This window comes from Pholcus phalangioides, unplaced genomic scaffold (assembly GCF_987345545.1).
Source record: "Pholcus phalangioides strain wild (caught in Gottingen) unplaced genomic scaffold, Ppha-v1.0 ptg000039l_1, whole genome shotgun sequence".
Classification (NCBI taxonomy): Eukaryota; Metazoa; Arthropoda; class Arachnida; order Araneae; family Pholcidae; genus Pholcus; species Pholcus phalangioides.
Window position 1 is genome coordinate 13,379,643 of NW_028301625.1, and position 23,325 is coordinate 13,402,967.

A 23,325-nucleotide genomic window follows, 5' to 3' on the forward strand; every position below is an offset into this window, starting at 1 on the left:
TATATATATACCTTCGTATATATATACCTATAGAGTCCTTTGAAATAAAAAATGTAATTTTGATAACCCTTATAAAGAAATTTCACTGAAAAAAAATTCCCATAATAAATACGAATGTCTATATAACTAACTTTATCTATCCCAAGGTCCTCGGGGAATGTGCTAATGTAGGCAAGTGTAGTGCTTTCAATGACTTTTTCGCGTCGGTTTTTAACAGAGATAATGATATTCAATATACGGGTGTTGCATGGGGTAACAAAATCCTCAACGATATTCAAGGGGAAGACGTGAAGGTCCTAAATTTTCTAAAAAATATATATGCGAGCAAAGCACCAGGACCAGATGATATCTATCCCAGGGACCTTAGGGAATGTGCTAATGAATTGTTGGGGCCAGTCGCACAGATTTACAGGAGTAGTGTTGCTGAGGATATCGTTCCAAGGGATTGTAACTTGCTAATGCTGGTCTGATATTTAAAAAGGGTAGTATAGAAGCTCTGTTCAATTATTGTCCAGTAAGTTTGACGAGCTCCCTCTCGAAAATTTTGGAAATTATTATCCAAAGGCAATTCGTCAAGTGGATAGAGGAGAATAATGTATTGTCGGATAATCAGCATGTGGGTTCAGGAAGGGGAATTCATTTATAACTAAACTCCTTTGCTTCTATGATCACGTGACTAAAGCTTTCGGAAAGGACAAAAATGTAGATGTTGTTCACCTTGATTTCTAGAAAACATTCGATCGGGTCCAACATGCTAAACTCTTGAAGCGTTTATTCTGGCTGGACAGGCGTCACAAGTGGAGTTTCTCAAGGAAGTGTCCTTGGATCCGTACTTTTTTCACTTTTTATCGATAAATGCGATTGGGGTATCGATGGGATTGCTAGCAAATTTGCAGATAACATGAAGCTAATGGGGTAATCGGGAATCAAAGCGATAGGGAGTTGCTCCAGACCAACTTAAACTGGATTGACTTGCCAGTATGGGCAAATGAATGGAGCATGACGTTTAGCGTTGACAAGTGCATCGTCACTCATTTTAGTTCGAACAACCCACGGTTCTCTTACGTGTTTAATGGTGTCACTATCCCGGATGAAACTAGGATCACCGATTTGGGAATTCTCATTGATGAGTGACTTAGGTTATCTGAACATTGTTCAGCGGTGGTCAAAAAAACGAATAGAATGCTTGGTTTCATTTTCAAAAGGTCTTTTCGCGTTCTCCTAAAGTCATTCTTCCGCTTTTTCGAGCTTAGTTCGTCCTGGACTGGAGTATGCTGTGCCGTTTTGGAGACCATACCTCTAGAGGGACATATACTTTGTTGAAGACGTGCAGAGAAGAGCTACGCATGTCCTTATTGGCATGCGGGGCTTAAGTTATGCAAACACCAGACATGGCCCCCGCTCTCTCCCTTGTGGACCGTAATGAAGAGAGACTTCATTTTTTGAATATGCTTGCATTGGATGAACGCAGGTGTTGGGGAGATATAATTGAAATGTTCAAAATTTTCAACGGGATGGATAGGATGGAGCACGAATTATGAGTACATCGTCAGTCGACTGCTTTTACAAGGGGACACCAGTATCGATTGGTAAGGGGCAATGCGAGGTTATGGTATCTCAGGGAATTTTCCTCTAATAGGGTTGTTAATGAATGGAATAGCTTACCCCCGGAGGTGGGTAACACAATTTACACGTTTAAAAAGAAATACGATAAACATGTTGGGGTAAATCGAGAAGCTCTCCATACGTAGAATAAGACATAATAAGACACAATAAGTATTCTTTATGGGCATTGTATAATATTTTACCATGTATATATATATTGTTTTTAATTGAATTTTAAATTGGGTTGCTGTATTTTTGAAATGCATGACATCCATATCTGTTATGGGCATCTTTTTCTCAGCCACCTCGTTGGGCATTTTGCCTGTTGCGCGTTATATTTGTATTTGCATTTGTATAACCAACTATGCATTTCAATTACATTACTGACCAAACTCAGAGACGTATTTACATAGTGGTCAAGCGGACTAGGGCGGCAAGTCTAGATCGTCGACAAATTCGTTGAATGGTTGGTCAAAAAAAGTCAGTCTAGAATGGGAGGATGGTGACAAAATATCTGCCACCATCTCCATAATACCTATAGAAATATCATGTTTCACCCTTCTCCCCTAATATTTCCAATAACTTTACGCCTGTGGTAAAACTTAAATGTTTTGACAAGTGATGCATTTCTTTGGTTTTTTTTTTCCAAATGACCATGACGAAATTTACTACCAATTTACACACTGAAAAGAGATGAGTTGTGTCAAAATCTCTCTCTCTCTCTTTCTCTCCATCTATCTCTCTCACCTCCCTCGGCCCATTCTTAGCCCATTTCACGTCTTAATACGAACATAGGCATAAAGTTATAGGAAATATTGGGAGGGCTCAAAAATAAGGGGGTGGGGTGCCTCAAACCCAATATTCCCATATCTATTCCATTAGTAAACATTCTATAGTTAACTTCCATTCTACAATGTCAAGTCCCTCATTATATTTACTGTTCTCACTACGAACCCTAATAGCATGGAGAAAAAAATTTTATCGCATTTTTTTTAATATGCATGGATAAAATATTTTGCTTAAATTGATAACCGGAAATGTCCGGAGTTGATTACCTGAAATGACGCAACAAAACTGTCTGAAGAAAAAAGTCTTCACTATCGCCCTCCCCAGACTAAACTAAAAATAGTTGAGGTTTTTAAGACGTGACATTGCGCGTTTTAAAAATTTCGAGGGAAAGAAAAAAAAAATTTAGCGTTCTTTTTCTCTCTCTCTCTCTCTTCTTTTTCTTCCCTATTTATAAATTCAACAAATTTCGGCATTTTCCGATATTTTACGAGACGTTACACAGATTTTTTTCTCCTCTCGATCTTTTTCAATGTCCCCGGAAGGAAGGAAGTTGTAGACACGGAAGCTTCTAAGATCCTTAAACGAAGGAATGAGGGCAGCGCACGGATTCTTTTGAACTAGTGCCACGAGTTGAAAAAGGTTCCCTTTCCGATTTTAGTTGAGTCGCTAGGCAGTGAGTGCTAAGACAAGTTCGCGTCGTTGCTCGTGTAGAAAGGTGTGAGGCCGTCAGCCGGCTCTTCTCAGAGCTCTTGCAAGTCTTGGAGAGCTCCCACCTCATCTTGGCCTTGGCTTCTAGGTAAGTTCCATGTCACTAATATGACCTGTTGCGCAGGCGTGGCTGTTTTCAAGTGGGAGGCTTTTGTCAGATTTTTTGGCTATTGTTACAAGTGGCAGAATTCGTGCATGACGCGATGAATGTCAGCCTCGTTATCTGAGTCGAATCTGAGATCAAAATTGGCATCGCGACATCTAACCGAAATTTCACCCTTCAGCAATCGCAGTATCTCATACAGAACTAAGCAAACTACGTTAAGACCTGTAGAACTGAAAGCATATTATTAAAAGGTAGTTAATAAGTATATAGATACCCGTATATAATTAGGCGGTTTAATGATTTTGCCGCCTGTAGGCTATAGAAATTTCACCGCCCTTCTTCCATTCTAGTCTAATTTTCTTGACTACTCTTCCCCCAAATTTTCCACCCCTCCGAACTTGCCGCTCTGGACTATAGCCCGCTTAGACCCCCTCTTTATATACCACTCTTCTAAATTGACCTTTTTCGGTATACCTAAACCCTGTCCTTTACTGAATTGTTTCGGCATGCTTGTTTCCGGGAGAAATTTTCAAATGCATTCTGTTATTTTGATTGTATATTTTTTATGTTCATGTTATATCAGTTTCATATAGTCAAATAATTGATTTCTCCTTATGTAAAATTTTATATATATATATTAAATGTTCAATGTATTTAAATGTGTGATACATATTCTCAAAAAAGTGTAATAAAATAAAGGACTCGAATGCGCTAAACTATAGCACAGTAAGTAATTCCAGTTCTAGTCAAAACTTTTATGAAGGTCAATACTGAGAGGTGAAAATCCAATTCGTAATTAGTATGGTAAGTTTCCGCTGTTGTGTGATCTTGAGTCACCTAGAGTGGGAAAAATTCGATAAATGAAATGTGTATTTATGTAAATGTTTTGGTTGGCGTAACTTTTTTGGAGTAATATTTCACTGCATATATAAAATGTTAATTCCTTGCGAATCTATTTTTGTTGGGTTCTCAATAAACTTCTCAATCTCCGAATACCATAATAATTTTGGTTGTTAGTTTCATATAAACCCGTTTCATTAAATTTAATATTATATAAAATATATTTAAATGAAGTTCATTCATCTAAAATTATTCGATTTTTCGAATGTTTCAAACTAATTTACAGATTAATCTGTGCGTTAGGTCATTAATTTCGAGTATTTTTTTTACACATCACCTCAACAAGACTTGGTACCTTCAAATTTGGAATTTTCTACAATCAGCTCTCGACCACTTGGTTATAAACTAAATTTGGCAATTGGCAGTTAGGCATCATACGTAAATTTGTAATACGTATTTAATGACAGTATTTATTGGCACATATCAAAATTTTTTGATTGATTTTTCACTTTATAACCGTTAATACACGGTGTCGTAGATCTCAATGGGTGAAGTGTTTCTTCGTCTTCTTGTGTGGCTTGTGATTATGCTCATTATAGTTTTTGAGATATTATTATAGAAACAAGGAAGTTTTCTAAAATTTGACTTGATTCTTACAATGTGATAACGATATTACATCATTAATCTTTTTCAATCCTGTGCTGGATGCGCTCCTCTGAATTTTTTCAATTTTCTTGTCTGATACTTTGCCATTTTTCTGATCTTACCATTCCATCTTGATTTTTTTTTGGGGGGGGGAGGCTGTTCTTGGACGTTTAACATTCGCCATCGTAACGCAGGTGTTAAATAAGTTTCTAAAATAAACTTTTTTTTATTCAGATTCTGAAATATTGCGCTGAACATAGATCGGATATTACAGTATTTCATCCATAAACCGCATAGGCAGTCAGCATGCAGGTTTTAATATGTGACTAAAATCTATAGTCTTCCAGTGTTTATAGAAAATATATACATATATAGGCGCCGGAATCTACCATTTGGGCCCCCAATAAATTTTTTAAAGGCACCGAGCCCCCCCCCCCCCCCCACCAATAATTTCTGAAAAAACAATGCAATGCATCTTCCTCTTACTGCGTATGTGCTTGAGTGCCGTATATACGGGACGACCAGCAACGTTCAGCCCCTCCAATGTTTTCTTCACGTCGGCGCCTCTGTAGACATATACTGTATAATGGTATTTTCACTTGAATAGAGCAATCAAGTACAAATTTGTAGCATTAATATTTTCTTTTCAAATAAGCCTACGTTAAAAGAAATGTGGCAAAATGATCTCATTTCTTTGGTATTAGTTATCTTAATTTGATTACCGAAGATTGACTTGTACTAGATGCGGGATAAACTCTTTCACGTCCATATTAATTCCACATTCCATTCATGTCTCTCTCTCTCTCTCTCTAACTTAAGTTCCTCGGCCGAAAATATACATCAATTGAAATTTTCTGACAAATAAAAGCAAGACTTATGAAAAAAAATAATTGCAACATTAACAGATTCATTGCACATATTGTTTAGTTTGTTATAAAAAATATATATATGTTAGGGTTAGCAGAATATTTCTTTCACTTATACAGTACTAGCAAAAATATCCGGCGCTTCCCGGGTTTTCTTCAATTACTGGGAGGATTGAAAAAGTGACAAACCATTATAAAGGAATAAACTGTTATATATAATACTGGCAGCATCAAAGAAGAGACAAACCATTGTAAAGATATATGCATGTCTAAAACTTATTGTTAGGGAACCACGACAACCGAAGTAAAGATTCCGAAAGTGACTGTTGGGGCCCAGGAACCATTGTTGTCGGACGGTTTTTCACCCATTTCGGGCATTTGCTCATCTCTGACGAACTTTTAAAGTAGCCTGTGGTTCAATCCCGGTCCTGTTTGGTACATATGCAAAATTTGGCGACGATCGGTCTAAAATTGTAGATTTGTATAAAGAACATACATACTGTCACATTTATATGTAAGATATGTTACTATATAACTGGTAAAAAAAGGTGATTATATACGTTATTATATGCATAATCATCATTCGCCTTTGTGAGTTTGATCAATTTCATGACATTTGCCACTTTTGAAGGAAACTATGCATATTTTTCAAATATAGTTGGTATGTTTTATAAATATGGAGAAATTTATCACTTTTATCTAACCACTTCACACTTTTGCGCGTTATACGTGTACTACACATACTTTGGCATAAAAGTTAAATTAAAATAAGAATGAAGAAGATAAACATAACGGTTATTATCAGTCTTGTAATATTGGCTTTCTTCCCGATTACAACACGAGCAAACCTAACCAACATAACCGAATGCATCACCGTACACTGAAGTTTATGCAAAAATGTCCTGTAAATTCGAGTAATTTCTTAACGATTTATAATATTCACCAATACGAGCTGGTATTCGGTGATAATTCACCGAAATGGTCTGTCAATGTATGTAATATCCAACGATTATACATTTTCAACAGATTTATCATTTTTATAGTAACACTAGCTGTTACTCTAGGCCTCGCTCATGTGAATTTAGTAATCTGAAAATTGTTCGGCAATGATTTCCTCCACACAACAACAACATTTGAACCTCTTATGACCCTTGGGGGTTGAATTTTGAGAAATCCCGTCTTGGTGAGTCTTCTATATTATAAAATGTAATACTGACCAAATTTCATATGTATAACTTCTGCGGTTTGGGCTCAGCGATGATTACCGCGTGTAACCTTTGAACAATCCCCCTTATTTTATGAATTTTAAAAAATCTTTTCTCTGTGAGTGTTTACATCATAAAATAAAACTACTGACCAAATTTCATATTTATAAATTCATCGACTTCGGCTCAGCGATGATTGTCCCATATAAACTTTGAACCCCCCTTTCTCCCATGGCTTCCTTTAGGGGATGAATTTTGAAAAATCCATTCTTAGTGAGTCTTTACATTACAAAATTAAAATGCTGACCAAATTTCATATTTATAGCTTCAGCTGTCTCGGCTCGGCAATGATGAATCAGTCAGTCAGCATATGTTATTTTATATATAACATACAGGGTGCCCTGTAAGTACTCACATGGCCCTTTCTCATCAATCACCTGTCGTAGAGGTATGATTTCAATTCAAAAAATGCTCAAAAGACGTTCAAAAATTTCCCTTTACCAGTTTTAAGAGTGAGAATACAGTGTGTGTCACAAAATAAAAAATATAACTTTTTAAACGGTCCCCTTGTCCTCTAACTTCCAATCAGAAAGTTGTTGGCCTGTCTTTCCTGAGCCCAAAAAAAATCCCATGTTTTTAACTGCAATATTCACTGAAATATTTTAGCTCAAAAATTTGAGAAAAATTGGGAAACAACATCAAAAACTAACAGGCAACGCTCCTTTTTTTACCACATTTATGCTGTCTTTCCCACTTTTTCTCCGATTTTTAAATTTGAACGTCTCTGCGAATATTGCAGTTAAAACATAAGATCTCTTTTGTTGGACTCAGAAAAGACAGGACAACAACTTTCTAATTGGAAGTTAGGAACAGGGGTAAAAATTGAGACTTTTCATTTTGTGACACACTAGCAAAACTGGTACAGAGTAATTTTTGAACACATTTTGAGCATTTTTTAAATTAAAACCATACTTCTATAAAAACGGTTGACGAGATAAAGGTCACATCATCACTTACAGGACACCCCGTATATAATAGAACTGCCAACTAATACATGTAGTCGGACCTCTATAAGTGGATACTTGATAAGAGGATAAACCGATCAAGTGGATACTTTTTATAGTCCCGTCGGATCCTAGTGCGAAATTTCATAAATGGCTGCCGTTCCATAGGATAAATCCGCTTAACTGCGTTTCGCATTTCCAACATCTTTAAACATAGTGTTAATAACACTCCCTAAGCAGATAATTGAATTTTCCTACTGATTTCTCTTTTGCACCTGTTTACCCAAAACATGTAAAAAGTGGGTTTGTGGTAGAAATTTGCATGTAAAAAGCTACACATGCATTTGCTAATGCGTACTTGCATAGTTTTTCCACCCCTATTAACCCTTCAAGTGTCAATGACGAGATATCTCGTCTTCATAAAAGCTCTTCTTATATGAAGATAGCAGGCTTTTATGTGAAGGCTTTTATGCCACTCATACCCAGATATTTCGTAAAAATGATTTCTCAGGAGAAATCCTTTCCCTAACCCCCTTAGTTTGCGCTTGCTGAAAATCGGAAGAAAGCCTACTTCATTAAAAAAGATATGGCATTTTGAAGGGGGTTTTAGTGATTTCTAATTACCGCTTAAATGGTTAAGTACTAGCGTCACTATATGGTCAGAGCATTCATTTTCATTATCTGTATCCAAATATTTGAAAAGAAATAAAAGTTTTATAGTTTTTTTGTGAATAACAATAGTTCGAATCATTACGAACAGAGAGAATTTTTAATTACAGTCGATTCCCGTTTTAAAGAATACTGTTATAGGAAAAATCTCCTTTCATCGAAAACTTTTATAAACCACGAAATACGTTTACATAGGAACAATGTAAAAATCTGGAATTCCTTTATAACGAAATTTCGTTATATCTTCGTTGTATGTGGTTCTCTGGTCTATCGGAGTTGTTTTTTTTTGTCTGTATTCTTATATTACACATTCCGTAAAATCCATTCACACAATCTAGTACGTGGTGAACAAATTGAAGGCAGAAAAAAAAATTCAGTCTTTAATGCAGTATTTCTCAAAGTGTGCGTCGCGTCTTCTAGGGCCGTCGCCAACCTTTATCATATGCATCTTGGCAAGCTGGAGATATTGATTTGTGTGCCTATTTATACTTTGAAGTGATTCTTTTAAATGAGAAAATATCTACCAAACTATTCGGGGGAGTCACAGATAAACCGCGAATTGAGCAAGGGAGCCGCGAGTGACAAAAGTTTGAGAACCACTGCCTCAGTGGGTTAATATTGTAAATAGAGTAAACAATTTTGATGAAGACTTCACTGTATTTTACGTGACCGGATACGTAATTGAACTGGAACCTGAAAGATCGGAAAATGGATACACACCAAAAAACACGCACTTGATTCCGTAAAATGCCATATACAGGGTGTATAGAAAAATCCTATCATAAAATAATAAGCGAACCGTTGATCCTAGAAGCATACTTTCAATTGGAAAAAGTATCCAAATAACGTTTGGACCCCCGTCTAACGTTAGCTAATACGTTAACTAATACGTCATTTATATTACAAGGGGTTGTATAGTTATTGAAATAAAAAATTTCCTCTTTAAATGGTCACCCTGTTCTAAAAAAAATCCAATTATAAAGTTGTTGGCTTCTCTCTTGATCCAAACAAAAAGTTTTATGTTTTTTAGAGAAATATTCGTTAGATATTTGAATTCGAAAATCACTGAAAATGAAAGAAAGGAACAGCGTAAACCAGCGGACAATCTCATTCTGCGATTCATATAATATTTTTCTCTCATTTTCATCGATTTTCAAATTCAAATATCTAAGTGAAAATTGCATTAAAAACATTAAATTTTTTTTGTTGCGCTCAGAAGAGACAGGGAAACAACTTTCTCTAATTGGTTTTTTTAGGACAGAGTAACCAAATAAAAAGTACATTTTCTTTTATTTCGATAACTATACAACCTCTTGCAATATGAATGACGTGTCTGAGGTCTACACGTTACTTAGATACTTTCTCCAATTGGAAGTATGCTTCTGGACAGGGCCGTCTTCTGCTTTCAACTTTTTCCAGGGGGGGGAGGGAGCAAAGCACATGTACTCAATGTATGTATATATATATTTGTGTATATATATATGCCCCCCCCCCCACCTAAATAACGGGCCTGCTTCTGGAATCAACGGTTTGCGAGTTATTCCAGGATAAAGGGACTTTCTTATGCACCCTTGTATAATATGGGCTTCAGTTTTTGCCTATCAAGTGCTAATAAATGTTTTTTTTTAAAAAAGTAAGAACCAATTTTTCGTACAATCATCTCAACTAATTCTTTGTAAATAAATTCAATGTTTATAATATTTCAGTTTTGTTTCACTTTGCAATATTTTAAATATTCTATTGTTTTGTTTTTTTTAGGTTTTGCATGCTTAATCATCAACTGGTTGTGGAATAATCCCCTGCACGATTTGGGGGTGATATAGTTAATTAGTTTCGAAATGGGGGTCGTCGAAGAAGACGAGGTTGCCCCAACTTTTACTAAAAAGCCGACGCTTCGTCAAGAAGATGATGGTAATAAATTGGTTTTCGAATGCCAACTCGTATCGAATCCGAAATCGGCCATACAGTGGTACAAAGGAGACGAAGCTTTGCATGATGACCACAGAACGGCCATTATAATGAAAGAAATAACCCCGCATAAGTATAATATCAGCTTGGAAATTAATGATGTGTTTGAAACTGATGCTGGGCTATACAAAGTAAATGCCAAAAATAAACAAGGCGAAGTCTCCGCCTCGATCAACTTGAATTTCAGTCGTAAGTATGACTTCTATAAATTTCAATAAATTCAAACACTTATTTATTACAGCATTAGGCTGATCATCCAGTTGAGCTACCACGAGCGATAACAAGTCACGTGTATGCGCAAGACCACTATAGTCGTCTTACGCATACACGCAACTTATTCCGCGATCCTCCGCGACTTGTTTTCTCTCGTAGTAGCTTCTCCGGTGGAGATGACCAGCCTTACATTTTCTACAGTCAAAAGTATTGGTGTATATCATTGGTGTTTATCAACAGAAAATAAATAAAAATCGTTTTTCAACATATAGAGAAAGATTTATGTCTATATCCTGAAACTGTGAGATATTCGTTTCAACACGTTTAATATCAACTTAACAATCAGATAACTCAATTTTGTCACTATAAAAATATTAAAAATTTGCATGACTCAAATTACTTGACCCCCGAGTGTCAATACGTATACAGTATTTATTTTGCTAAAATTTCACCTAATTTTGAATTTACCACTCACAAGTACATTTTTTCCATTAAGAACCTAATTATAAAATTGGCAGATTATTTGAAGAGTTTTACGTAGTTTTTATTGGTCAGTTGCGAATAATAATCGATTATGTCATAGATATTTGAGTAATTTGAGAAGACGAATTCTCCTTTCCGAAAGAATTCTTACGTTTTATTGTGATAGCATTCCCGAAGCTTTCCGTTACGTAGGTCGTTTATCAAGGATCTGGCAAAAACTTTGACAGCTCTCGGTGAGGATTCAAAACTAGGCAAATGACGACAATATCTAATAATAGCTGCAACCGTTCTCTACCATCTCCACTATAAGCCCAAAGCTTTTAGTAGAATCGACTATTCGAACAAACTTCAAGTTGTCGCTTTTGTTTAGTTGAGTAGAGGCTTGAAATTTTCGATGACACAATCCATATGCACCGATGGCTAAACGAACTGTCATTTTTGATTCCCGTTATCACTATAAATAGATTCATATGCGACCCAAAAAAACAGGAGATGGCACATGACATGACATTTTAATGGCAGTTTTCCCCTGCGAACTCACAACTTTTGACTTGTGCCATTTCAAAAATAGAAAATCTTTCCGTTCATCATACTCAATCTTTCTTCATTTCCTTAAAACTCATTCATTTTTGCATGGTATGTTTAAACTAAAAACAAAAAAATGAATCAGTAGAGTTTGAAATATGATAGAGTTTGATTTAAAAACAAATTCTAAAAAACTATTTTTCAGAAATTTTGCATGACCACTCAACCTGCGTGTAATACCATCCAAGCATAATAATTTTGAATGATATTTTTGAAAACAAAACACTTACGAATCATCAGAACTATGATAACTAACCCTTCAGCTGCGTATTTGGCACAAGCAATCGAGTCAATTGCGAAAGTACCAACTCATCAAACTTGGAATGCGATTGCGCCAAAATTAGAACTCGTTAGTGAAGAAATTATTATGCCTAAGTAAAAATTATTTTTCCATCCTCTGCTAAGGACTAAAAAAAAGGTGGGATTTTCGTTAAAGATGGGGAGGTTGTGCACCCCCCCCCCCCTCCCGAATTTGACTTCTGAAGATCATAGAAATCTCAACATTGTTGAAATCTCAAACTTGTTGCTTTTCTCTCTCGTCTAAGTTCTAAGCATGATTTAACCTCTCCACACCTGAGCCAAAACTTACAACAGTCGAATCTCGTTTTAACAAACACTTTTCTAATCCACTAGATAAGTTTACATAGGAACAATGCAAAAATCTGGAATTCCTTTATAACGAAATTTCGTTATAACGAAGTGATTTCTCTGGTCGCTTGGAGTTCGTTGTAACGGGATTCGACTGTACTAGAAATATTTTTTTTGATTGATTTGTATTTATTGTAATTCAAAATGCCCTTTTAAAACGAAAAAAATTAAGTAATTAATTAATTGATTAAATAATTAATTTTGGTCGATATCTTTACTAGAAACATTTGAGTTTGGTACACATTTGTGTATCTCTCTCGGATCTTAACTTGGAAAAAGAATCATTATAAAAACCATTTAAAACCCTTAAAATGAGCGAAGAGGATATACACTGTATACACCTATACACCCTGTATATTATACATGCATAAGTAACAGGGCGTATGGCATTTTACTGGTGAACTGTTGATCCTTACTTTCAGTTATAAAAAGTATCCAAATAACGTGTAGTACTCAGAGATGTCATTCATGTTGCAAGGGGATGTATAGTTATTAAAATAGGAAAATTAACTTTTTATACAGTTCCCGGGTGCCCAAAAACCCAATTAGAAAGTTGTTGCCCTGTCTCTCCTGATGCCAACTAAGAAAACTTCCTCGTTACCAAGTGTAATATTCACTGAGATATTCGAATTCAAAAAACGAAGGAAAGTTGGGAAAAAGTGGTGTTAAATGCGGGTATAAAACGGTTTCTATTCATTTTATAAGACATTTTTAGAAAAATGTTCTCCCTAAGAAGAAATACTTGATACATCACACCCAACAGACTAAGAACAATGAATTTACATCCTGATGAAAATTCTATGAATATTGTGATCATCAATATTTATTTATTATTTTAAAATTTTCCATTTGAATAATCAGCAATCAGTATTTTATCTTTCCACGTTAGGATCCGAAAATCGGATATTTATCTTTTACTCAGTTTCAGTTTATTCAAATCATCCATAAAAATTTAAAAATATATTTTTTTTTAAAATACGGCAAAAACATATTAATGCTTAGTATTCTAAAATTTTTTAGGTTCAAAAATATACAAAAACTTTCAAAAGATTAAAGCATGCTAGAAATTTGAAGAAAAAAAACTAAATTTATAGATAAAAATTAAAAAGTTAATACAATTCTAAATTAGAAAAAAAAAAAAAATATATATATATATATAATTTTTTTTTAAAATATATATCTTAATTTATTTTTTATTTATATTTTTCCAGCCGCTGATGAGCCTCACGACTAGTAAGTGAAATTCTTTTGTACATGTATCATGCAAAGTATTATACATTTTCTTCGAGTACTGTATACCTTTAATGTACATATAACGTGCACATAACGTAGTCTGAAAGTATACTTGCAAATGCTGCAAAATAATGAACATTCTTTTAGAATGGATTAAAATTTTATTCACTTCATGAAAGTGGTATAAATATTTAAAAAAATCAAACATTTTTAACTCACAAACAAGATTCTGATGCAAATGTAAGATTTAAAAATGCAAAAAATTAATTGGTTAATTACTAAACGCAAATATCTATATATATTTGCTTCTTAGAATTTTTTTAAAATTTTTGTATTTTTATATACGGGTGTTATTAATCTTGTTGATTGTATTTCGCAATTCATGATACCGAATAGTATTTTATATTTTTATTTTTAAAAATAGGCAAATAACACTTTTCTTGAATTCTAATTGATCACGAATAATCTATTATTGAATTGAATACATTAATTTACTTAAAACTATATATCGCTTGAATTTATACCTTATTGTTGGCTTAAAAAAATAAAATCATTATGAATATTTTAAAAATATTATGAAACCCTCTAACTTTCGTTTTTTGGGTTGTTAGAGTAAATATAAAGAAGGTAGTTGTTTGCGGAAATTTCTCTCTAAATAACAATGTCCTCATTGGCTTTGTGTATATTTGAAACCACGGGTATTTACCAATTCTTCTCTCTCTCTCTCTCTTTCCTTTTAAATAGTTAAGGGCTTTTGTCATTCTTGTTTTCATCCCTGCAAAAATCAATGATTGTTTATCTTTAGAAACACAAGAAGAGAAAAACACTTCGACGCGGAGGAATAATGCTTGGTACTGGAGAAACTTGCCTCTATAAGCATTCTATTCACGTTCTCTGTAAATGATGGAATGTCTATTTATTTAGAGATACTCCAGTTGGAAGTTCTCGCTGCTTAGAGACAGAACAATTCTTAGTTCCTCGAAGATCAGTTTACCTTCCACCATTCTTTCCTCCCACCTTTTCCATAGTTGTTGGTTCCTTTGAAGGCGGAAGGGACTTGTCTTAGTGTGGTGCTCGATCTCAGTCTCTTCCTACAAGAGAAAAAGCATTCTTTGCAATGTCGGTACCTGGTGTGTTATCTACTCCCCCTCTCTCCCCACCTGTAGTTTTTCTTATAGCTATTCTCTTCTCGACTTTATTTTTCTCCCCTAGAAATCCCAGTCCTTGGAGTAGGATGCCAAAAAGTTATCAGAGCGCGCAACGCACTCATTGTTCTCATAAAGACTTTAGATTGCGTTTTGAAAGCAGCTATTAAAAATAGCAACATCCTACGCTAACATCTTTGGAGCGTGGGTGAACCTTGGATAACGGTTGTTGCTGCTGATGCTGGTGCTACCTTTAACAACTCCAAGACTACCTCTCCCTTAAATCTGGCTTCCTATTTTATTTTTTTTTCTTGAGCATTCGTTGAGTCAAAGACTCCAAACCCTGTTGTTGTCTTTGTTATTGCTTTTATTGCCAACTGTTTTCTCCAATGATAAAAAAATACTGGTTTCTCTTTTTCTAACAAGCTGTCGGGTTATAAAAAGCTTGTTATGAATTCCATTGCATAATGGTTTGAATTACGTACTGTAAATAGAGATGATGGAAAACTTTATTTTATTAGCAACTATTTTTAGCACGGAGTGAAGAAAGGTGTTGTTTCCGTATCATAAATGGAATACATACTCACCTTGTTTGAGCTATTAGTACTTGATATGTGTATTCACATTGAAACTGATAATGGTTTATTACTCATGCAAACAAGGTCCATTTTTTTCAATTGAATGAACTTGAAGAATGCCGTCATATATTTCAGTGAGCAAAGAGGCATTTTGTTGAGTATCTAATATGTCGAAATAAAACTGTTCCAGCTTCATTAAATATCATAAGTGACTCTGACAGTTAAAAGGTTTGGAGAATTTTGTTAGCAGAATGTCCAATCAATGGAATTTTCGCAGATGTTTATAGATAATAATGTTAAAAGATAGAAAACTAACATCAAGCCGTTTTCATAAACCGAACTACTATTTTTGTTATTTATAGGTTATGAGCAAGCCCGTCATTTAGGGGCGCAGGGGGAGGCCGTTGCCCCCCCCCGGCTTTTGAAAATACACTAAAAATGGTGTATGTGTATATATATATATATATATATACATACGTTGAGTACACGTGCTTTGCCCCCCCCCCCTGGGAAAAGTTGAAATGACGGCCCTGGTTATGAGAGTACGAGTCAAAAATTTAATTTATCTTGATTTATAAAATTTATTCTGAGTGAATATATTTTGGAAACGACTTTTTTTTCCTTCTACAAAAAACTCATCCATCATAAGTAGGGTCTAAAATGAACGCTCTTTTTGAATCCACTTTTGTGGTATCAGGCTTATTTTATACACTTGAGTGAAACCACTTCTTTGAGAGAAGAAAAATATGGCTATGTATCAGACGTCTCTACTCTTCACCTTGATAAGGTTTCTAAAATAACGCCTGAAAGTAAGTGGTTTGCTTCACTTGAGGATATTTTTAGTTGCTTCATCGCCATCTGGGTTCAAAAGATCGAGTTGATCTTTTTAAGATCTGCCCTAAGCAGAATTTCATAGGAAGTTCCTGAGCGAAGGATTTCTAACCATACTTGAAAACGCATGCAAAAAAAAAAAATGAATCCCCATTTTTTTTTCAAATGCCGATACATTGATGTTAAACCCGGTAAATCGTGTGACACTATATCGTCGTTAATGGCCATTTATATATATGTAGTGGAATTTTTTGATACGACACCGAAATTAATCGGATATCTACATATCGTCCCTTTTTATGCCAGAAACATTAATATGCAAATTTTGGGGAAAAAAGGAACTTGGGAAATGACGTTTGAATGTTTACTCTACCTATGTCACTCTATATGGAGGTTATTTTCCTCTTCTTTTTTCAACGTGTTTCGTTGGGATATATATTCGCGTTTTTGGCAAAACGTAGATAGCAAAATAAAGGATCCAACCAGCTGATAAAAAAAAGTGAAATTTACGCATTCATGTTTCTGGCATGGGGGGGGGGGATATATTCGATTCCAGTATTATTATTAGTTTTGGTGTAAATTGCATTCTGACGCCGTGCCAAAATGAAAGGTATTATGTTTTCACTGTAAAACAATAAATATTGCAGTGAAAGCATTTTACAGAATACATGTTGGTCTTTCACCGAGTATTGCTCTGTCAAATGTCTGAACCGTCGCGCTCTTTCTATTTCCTTTACGGCATTAAAAAAATAATATTTTTAAATTGAAAAATTAATCAATTAAAAAAATCTGAACTCTGAGTGGACGAAACGGAGGTTTTCGTAATTTTTGGAGGTAATTTTTGCTTGCATATTATATATATATTGGTCTTTCATGTAAGTCTGAATCGTGATATTTCTATTTCCTTTACGGCAATAAAAAAACAAATATTTTAAAGTCTGAACGCTCAGTGGACGCTCTTTTTCACAAGTAATTTGCTAGCAAAAAAAAGGAAAGTGGATAGAAAATATACAGTAGGCTACTAGAGTTCCATTAACCCTGGCATAAACAACTCTGCTTATATTATTTCTCATTTCTATTTTAAGATCCACCGAGAACATGGAAAAAGGAAATAAGTATTCAAAGATCTTTCTGTTTCAACATGTTGTTGTGTTTTGCCTTTGTCCCGAGCCGGTAGTTGAAAGGGTTTGGTAGGATAAAAAAGAGGAAAAGAAAAGTAAAAACAAAGGTGAAAGAAACGTTCTTTATGTTACTGCTCTGCGGTCCGTTGCTAATGATGGTGCATTTGGCAGGAGTGGCAGCAGCCACTGCTCAATAAATAGAACAGGGAATTCCCCTTAACGACAGGTGTAACAAATAATCCAAAATCGTGTGACATATGTTCTTGGATTCCTTAACCCAACCCAAAACAAAGTCTTAAATTTGTTTTTTCCATCGTTAGAAGCTCTCCCAGGAGTCGGAAAGAGAATAAGAAGATGCCCCACAAGTAAAGAACAATGAAAAGTAATAATGTACTCTCACAAAGCTAATGACTTTTCACTCACGTTTTGATAGAGTCGAAACAACTTCGCATTAGTCCTGCTAAGAAGCGATTTTATCTCTGAATCAACGGAGAAGAGCAAAAACAATACTCAAATCATATCTTAAGAAACTTAGCTATAAGAAAATGATGACAGCATCTAAATCGAGGGAGAAAGTGCCATTAACCTATTATGAGTGCAAAGAGCACAGAAGTTCAGCTAAAAATGACTAAGTCACTAAACATTGGGAAAGTTCGACACCCAACTTAATTGTAAAATAGTTTTCTTTATCAATCAGACAAACGATGAAAACCTGCTGAATATCAGACTTTTATCACGACATACATACTAAAAATTTTCAGTTCTACTGTATAATTTAATGCTTGTTTCAAATACTCTTTTATTGTTTTAGTAGATTAATATTTCTGTACTAAATTGATAAATTAAATGAAGTCATCGCCACTTTCTAAATAGAAGTATCTATATACGATCTTTCAAAAACGAAATATCAAACGATATTTTCAACTGAGATGATGATTATGCACAATGTGAATGAATAAGTTATATCAATGCATTTAAATTACTATCTGAACATTAAAGTTTAAAAAAACGGGAAATTATATTGAACGGAATACGTTCTTGCAACGTTTGAAAATATTAGCATGATTTTCACTCTCTTAGTTTTGGATAAATTTCAACTATCTTATCTCTTTCGAGTATTAGCGGAAGATTTCCAATTCATTCGTACTCCGGAAATATCGCTTATATCTGCGTACCTGAAAAGTAAATGCTTGGTTCAACACTAGTATGAAACTAAAATTTTCTGAAGGAACAGGCATCACGGAATAGAAAATTTAATAAGTATGAAACTACTATTTCAATAAAAATTTTGAATACTTTTAAAACATAGTTCTTTTTTATAGTCAAGACGATTCCCGCCAATTGACTTTTTAACGAGCTTAGTTTCATCGAGAGGACCTGATCACGCGACAGCGTGATAACGTGCATTGTGAACTGTATGATGTTGCTTTTTATTTTTTGTTTTTGCTCGTGAACAGCAGAAGCTGTCGAAATATGAAACTGAGAACTTGTGAAAGAGAGCAGTGTTGAGAAGAGTGATTGCCTGTTCAAGCATCTTGGCTTCCAGTACATAAACGGAGGCTGAGCTCGACCCCCCGATCCCAACAATGGCGCTATACACTTTCGACGACACTCACGCCCCCTATCGTGCAAGAGTACCATCCGCTGCAAACTACTTAAACTGATGACCTTCTTGAAGGAACCGAAGATTACGCTTCGAATACTCCGCTGTATCGAACTCGGTATCTACGCATACGCATTCGAATTCTTGATCACTTGCTCCGATAAGTCTGCCTGTTTGTCTCATTGGATTACTCAGTGACACGACTTAGGATTTTCACCAACGCACTTAGGATAACTCTAAACATGACAGTGACTTACGTTCTTATTCATTGGTGCTGCATTGCCTAAGGATATTCTAGTGTGTGCTTAGTACTTCCTGTGTATTGGTTTACCATAGCAGGCGGTCCACATGGGGACACCGTAAGTAGAAAACTTTACCTTATGCTTCCTATGAAATATTCAATTTACATCAAAGCAAGTTTCAATTTTAATTTGAAATTTCAGTTTCTTCCTGTTTCTGTGACTTCTTCGCTTGAATTGATTTAAGCAGATGAATGGTTGAAATCAGAAATCGTTTACATATAAGTTTTCTTTCAATACAACTTGAAGAATTCTAGTGCTTTCAGTTTCCTCCCAATCAAAATAAGTATTAGCTGCATCATATGTTAGAATACTTTGAGGCGTCGATATCGAAACTACCATCAGCATCTTTCATGTTGTGTTCACAGTTTTATAACTATTATCATTATTCAATTTTTTAATTATTCAATATTCATTATTCAATTCAATCAATTATTACTAAGCTCCAACTTTTACTTGACACAACTTAAGCTTTGGGACACAATGTTAGAATTGGAGTCTAAAATGTGATAGGAAATCTAATAGTGACTATGAAAATTTTTAGAAGGGCATTAAAAGTTTGCAACTGTATCATTCCACCCACGTCAAAAAAAAATCATAAATTATTCTTTTGTCATAAGTCATCAATTCTTAAAGGTGTCTGGCCATATGGATGGTAGCATGGATTGGATTGCATGTTGTCATTTAATGTCGTAAGGAGTGGGATAATAGCGATACATTTTCTTGCTAGCTTCTTGTGATTAAATAAAGTAAAGCATTCAAGTGAGAAATATTTAATTTCAAATGGACTGTGTAAAAGAGATAAGGAGAGCTGTGTTCTCACACCTTTGGAGTGAGATACTTTCAATCCGGAAAATTTCACTCTTTTTTTTCAAAGTTATAAAACAAAAATGAAGTTGCAAGTCCATAAACGTTAAAAGTTTAATTATTTTAATTCTTCGTTACGGACCGAGAAATCATTATTTACTCTATGAATTGAATAATAAATTGATTTTATAATTAGGACGGTTCTCACAAAATGTGCTGAAATACTCAACTGACTTCATTTTAATGCTGATCTTAGTCTAGATCGTTAGAAACCAGCCTAGACTTCCTCCTGAGGCTTGCATGTAAATGAAACAGTATTGTATATTACGACTTTTTTTGACGATTTCCATTGTCAAGACTCTTGTGCAGAATAGGGGAAATCTTATAATTATTTAGTATCACCGAATACGATTATTGGTTGATGACCTTTATGTTGAGTTACCGAATTTTTCTAGCTTCAAGTTCTGATGCATCTTTTCAATGCATAGTCCGTAGAAAGTAAATTCTAAATTTAAAACGCGGTAGAAAAAATGGTAGATGAACAGTGAGAAAAAATGGTAAATTAACATAGTGAAAGAAACGTGGAATGCTCTGAAAGGTTAATAATAACATCCGATAAACTGAAATTACGATACAGCGACTCATATTCCCAGACAGTAGGAAAACCTCTCGTGGGAATTGTTATTTACACTATATTTTGATTTCAATATAGAATATTTTAATGCACTGGTGTGCAGCAAAAGGGGAAATGTTCCTTATGAAAATGAAAGATAATAATAGCAGACAACATATCTTTAGGCGTCAGACATGAATGCCATGAATTTAATAGTCATATAATGCAGTTTAATCTTATTAGACACTTACGTGTGATAAATCTATAATATATGTTTCACGTGTGCAGCAGAATTTTGGCAATAAGATTAGGTGTACCAGAAGAGATGTTTGAGAAAATCACTGTTTTAAACACTGTACATAAGACAATGTTAATGTTGATAGGATCATTCTTTAGCGACCAACTTTTTGAAATGCATAACTTACATTTTTACGAATGAAGTTTTTAGACATTCAGATATCCATTCTTCCGTTAAGTTTTGACGTTATCCCAAGATGATAGAATGTAATGGCTCAGTAATAAAAACCCTTAAAAAAACACTTCCTCTTATTTGTACTATAAAACGAAACCATAATAACAAGTTTCTATTCATTAGCTTATGGCTTTTCCGCTATCCTTTCCCGGAATTCCGCTTGTCTTCTTGCGCAATTTCTGTCGACAAAAAAAACGTGGCAGTAAATGGTGACCTATTTGGCAGAATTCTCAAGATGTCTTTGCTCCCCTAATCTTGTCTGACCTTCGAAACATGTGATCTGGAAATAAAAACATTGGAATTAATCCAATTTCTCATGTGTGTTCCGCTTTTCATTCATTGCCAAGTAGATCATGTGGGGGGGGGGGGGTGAGGATTCAACTTTCTCTGCTAGTTTCACAGACAAAGAGTTGTGATAGTCGTCCCATCTTCTTTAACTCCCACCCTCAAGACATCCATCCCTTACAATTCAATGAATAGGCGTTTCTATAAAACCAGATTAGTTTTTTAATATATCGTTTGAAAAACTACTCCTTTCTTTGGAACTAAATATGTATGAACATTTTGCACGACTGATTGTAGATTTAGACACACACACACACATAGATTTTTTGTTTGTGACTTTCTTAGCTAGAATTTGAAACTCCGATGCTTCCAATGCTTTAGTGGAGAACTGAATATTTTAATTTTGGATTATGAAATTACAGCGTCTTTGATTCAGAAAGTTTTCCTTCCAAAAGAAAAGAAGCAAGTAAATGTTTCTTTGTTCTCTGGGTCTCGTATAACGAACGATTCTAAGCAGCCTCTGTATGACATCCGATCATATACAATGCTGTAGTTTACATCGGACATTAGCATGTCATTATAACAGAATATTTCCCTAGTGTGGCTGCAGAGTTGTGAAAATGTGTTAAAGGATATGCTGTTTTGCTTTTGCCTTTATAAACTTCCTTTTCTCTCGCTCACTGAAATACAAGACCGGCCTTTCTTTCAGTCAATATAGAATAAGCTTCAAGGAAGTGCGACCGGTCACGTGATCCTAGAGTGTAACAGTCATTGCCAATCCCTACCTCAGCGGTTCTCAACCGCTGCTCGAGGGAAATAAAAAAAAGTGAATTTGAAGAAAAAAATGATTATAAATATTTTTTAATTAACAAAAATAAATCAGTAACTTTGATGAATAAATCAAAAATAGGCCATTGGGGCTCCGTCATAGAAATTATATACCAGAAAGGGCTCCTCGAATCAAAAAAGGTTGAGAACCGCTGCCGTACCTCATCATCTTCGATGCTAAAAAAAAGTCATCGATGGAGACAATCACAGGGATTTAGATGGCCCATACAGTAAAACCGTTTTAATCCATGGACTTTTAGGCTTTGAAACTGTTTCTATTTCGTGGGATAGGATTTTTGTCATTAATACTGTCTATACACAAAATTTACGGCCGTATATCTCCCTAGAGCTCGGCATCTTATCTCAAATGGATCCGAATTGAACAAAAAATATTCAAATGATCTGATGACCATATTTCATTAAGAAAAATACGGTAAACTGGGATCTTATATAAAATAATCCTTTAAATACGAGACATCGCCAATTGTCACCAAAACATTGCCAGAAGTATAGGCACAATCACCCCAATCGTAATCAAAATTCCAAAAAAAATGCGGACAATTAGTTAAACTTGACAAATATGTGGGATGAATATTTATAACTTATGCTATAGTTATAATAATATAATTTATATTATGAAAATGCTATGTATTCCGACTTGAGTAAATATTACTCAATATTACTCAAGTTTACTTTTACAAATTCAAATAAGTATCGCTGAAAAAACGGGACAAATGTATAAAAAAATCTGAACAACGAAAAATACAGGAATGGATAAAAGTGATACAACTGTTTCGTCGTCAAACTGTTTCAGACATTTCACTGGTTCTTGTTTTCAGTAAGGTTGAGAAACACTGACTGGATAGGGTTTCCAGAATCTTGTGGTACCCAAAAGAGACGCGATACACCGACGCACCAGTTGATTTAACAGGTGTTTTGATTTCTATTTTAAATATGATTTTATTCACGAAATATGTATCTGATGGAAATTGGCGATTTGACTCTCAGGTGAAACAGGTGTGGATCCATAACGAAAAAATGTATTCGTCACCGTTAAGACAGGATGCGTGTGCTATTCTCTGTTCATTCTAACTTGGGTCCTGATGAAAATAAACCGCTGTACCAATTTTTGATATCACTCCGCATCCTTTATCTCTATATTGGTTGTAATCTTAC

The 23,325-nt window shown here is 34.7% G+C and overlaps 1 protein-coding gene across 4 annotated transcripts in view; it reads left to right on the forward strand.

Moving 5' to 3' along the window:
• Positions 1-2,887: 2,887 nt before the first annotated feature.
• Positions 2,888-23,325, forward strand: part of LOC149065606 (twitchin-like) — an 834,903-nt gene continuing 814,465 nt past the window's right edge. For 3 of the 4 annotated variants that reach the window (XM_089253452.1, XM_089253454.1, XM_089253453.1), the window contains exons 1-3: positions 2,888-3,190; positions 10,196-10,594; positions 13,546-13,567. In XM_089253452.1, the coding sequence (XP_089109578.1) occupies positions 10,276-10,594; positions 13,546-13,567 (341 nt within the window). In that variant the 5' untranslated portion in view covers positions 2,888-3,190; positions 10,196-10,275. Of the gene's footprint in view, positions 3,191-10,195; positions 10,595-13,545; positions 13,568-18,716; positions 19,205-23,325 lie in introns of those variants that run through there. The other variant, XM_089253455.1, reaches the window with a different exon arrangement.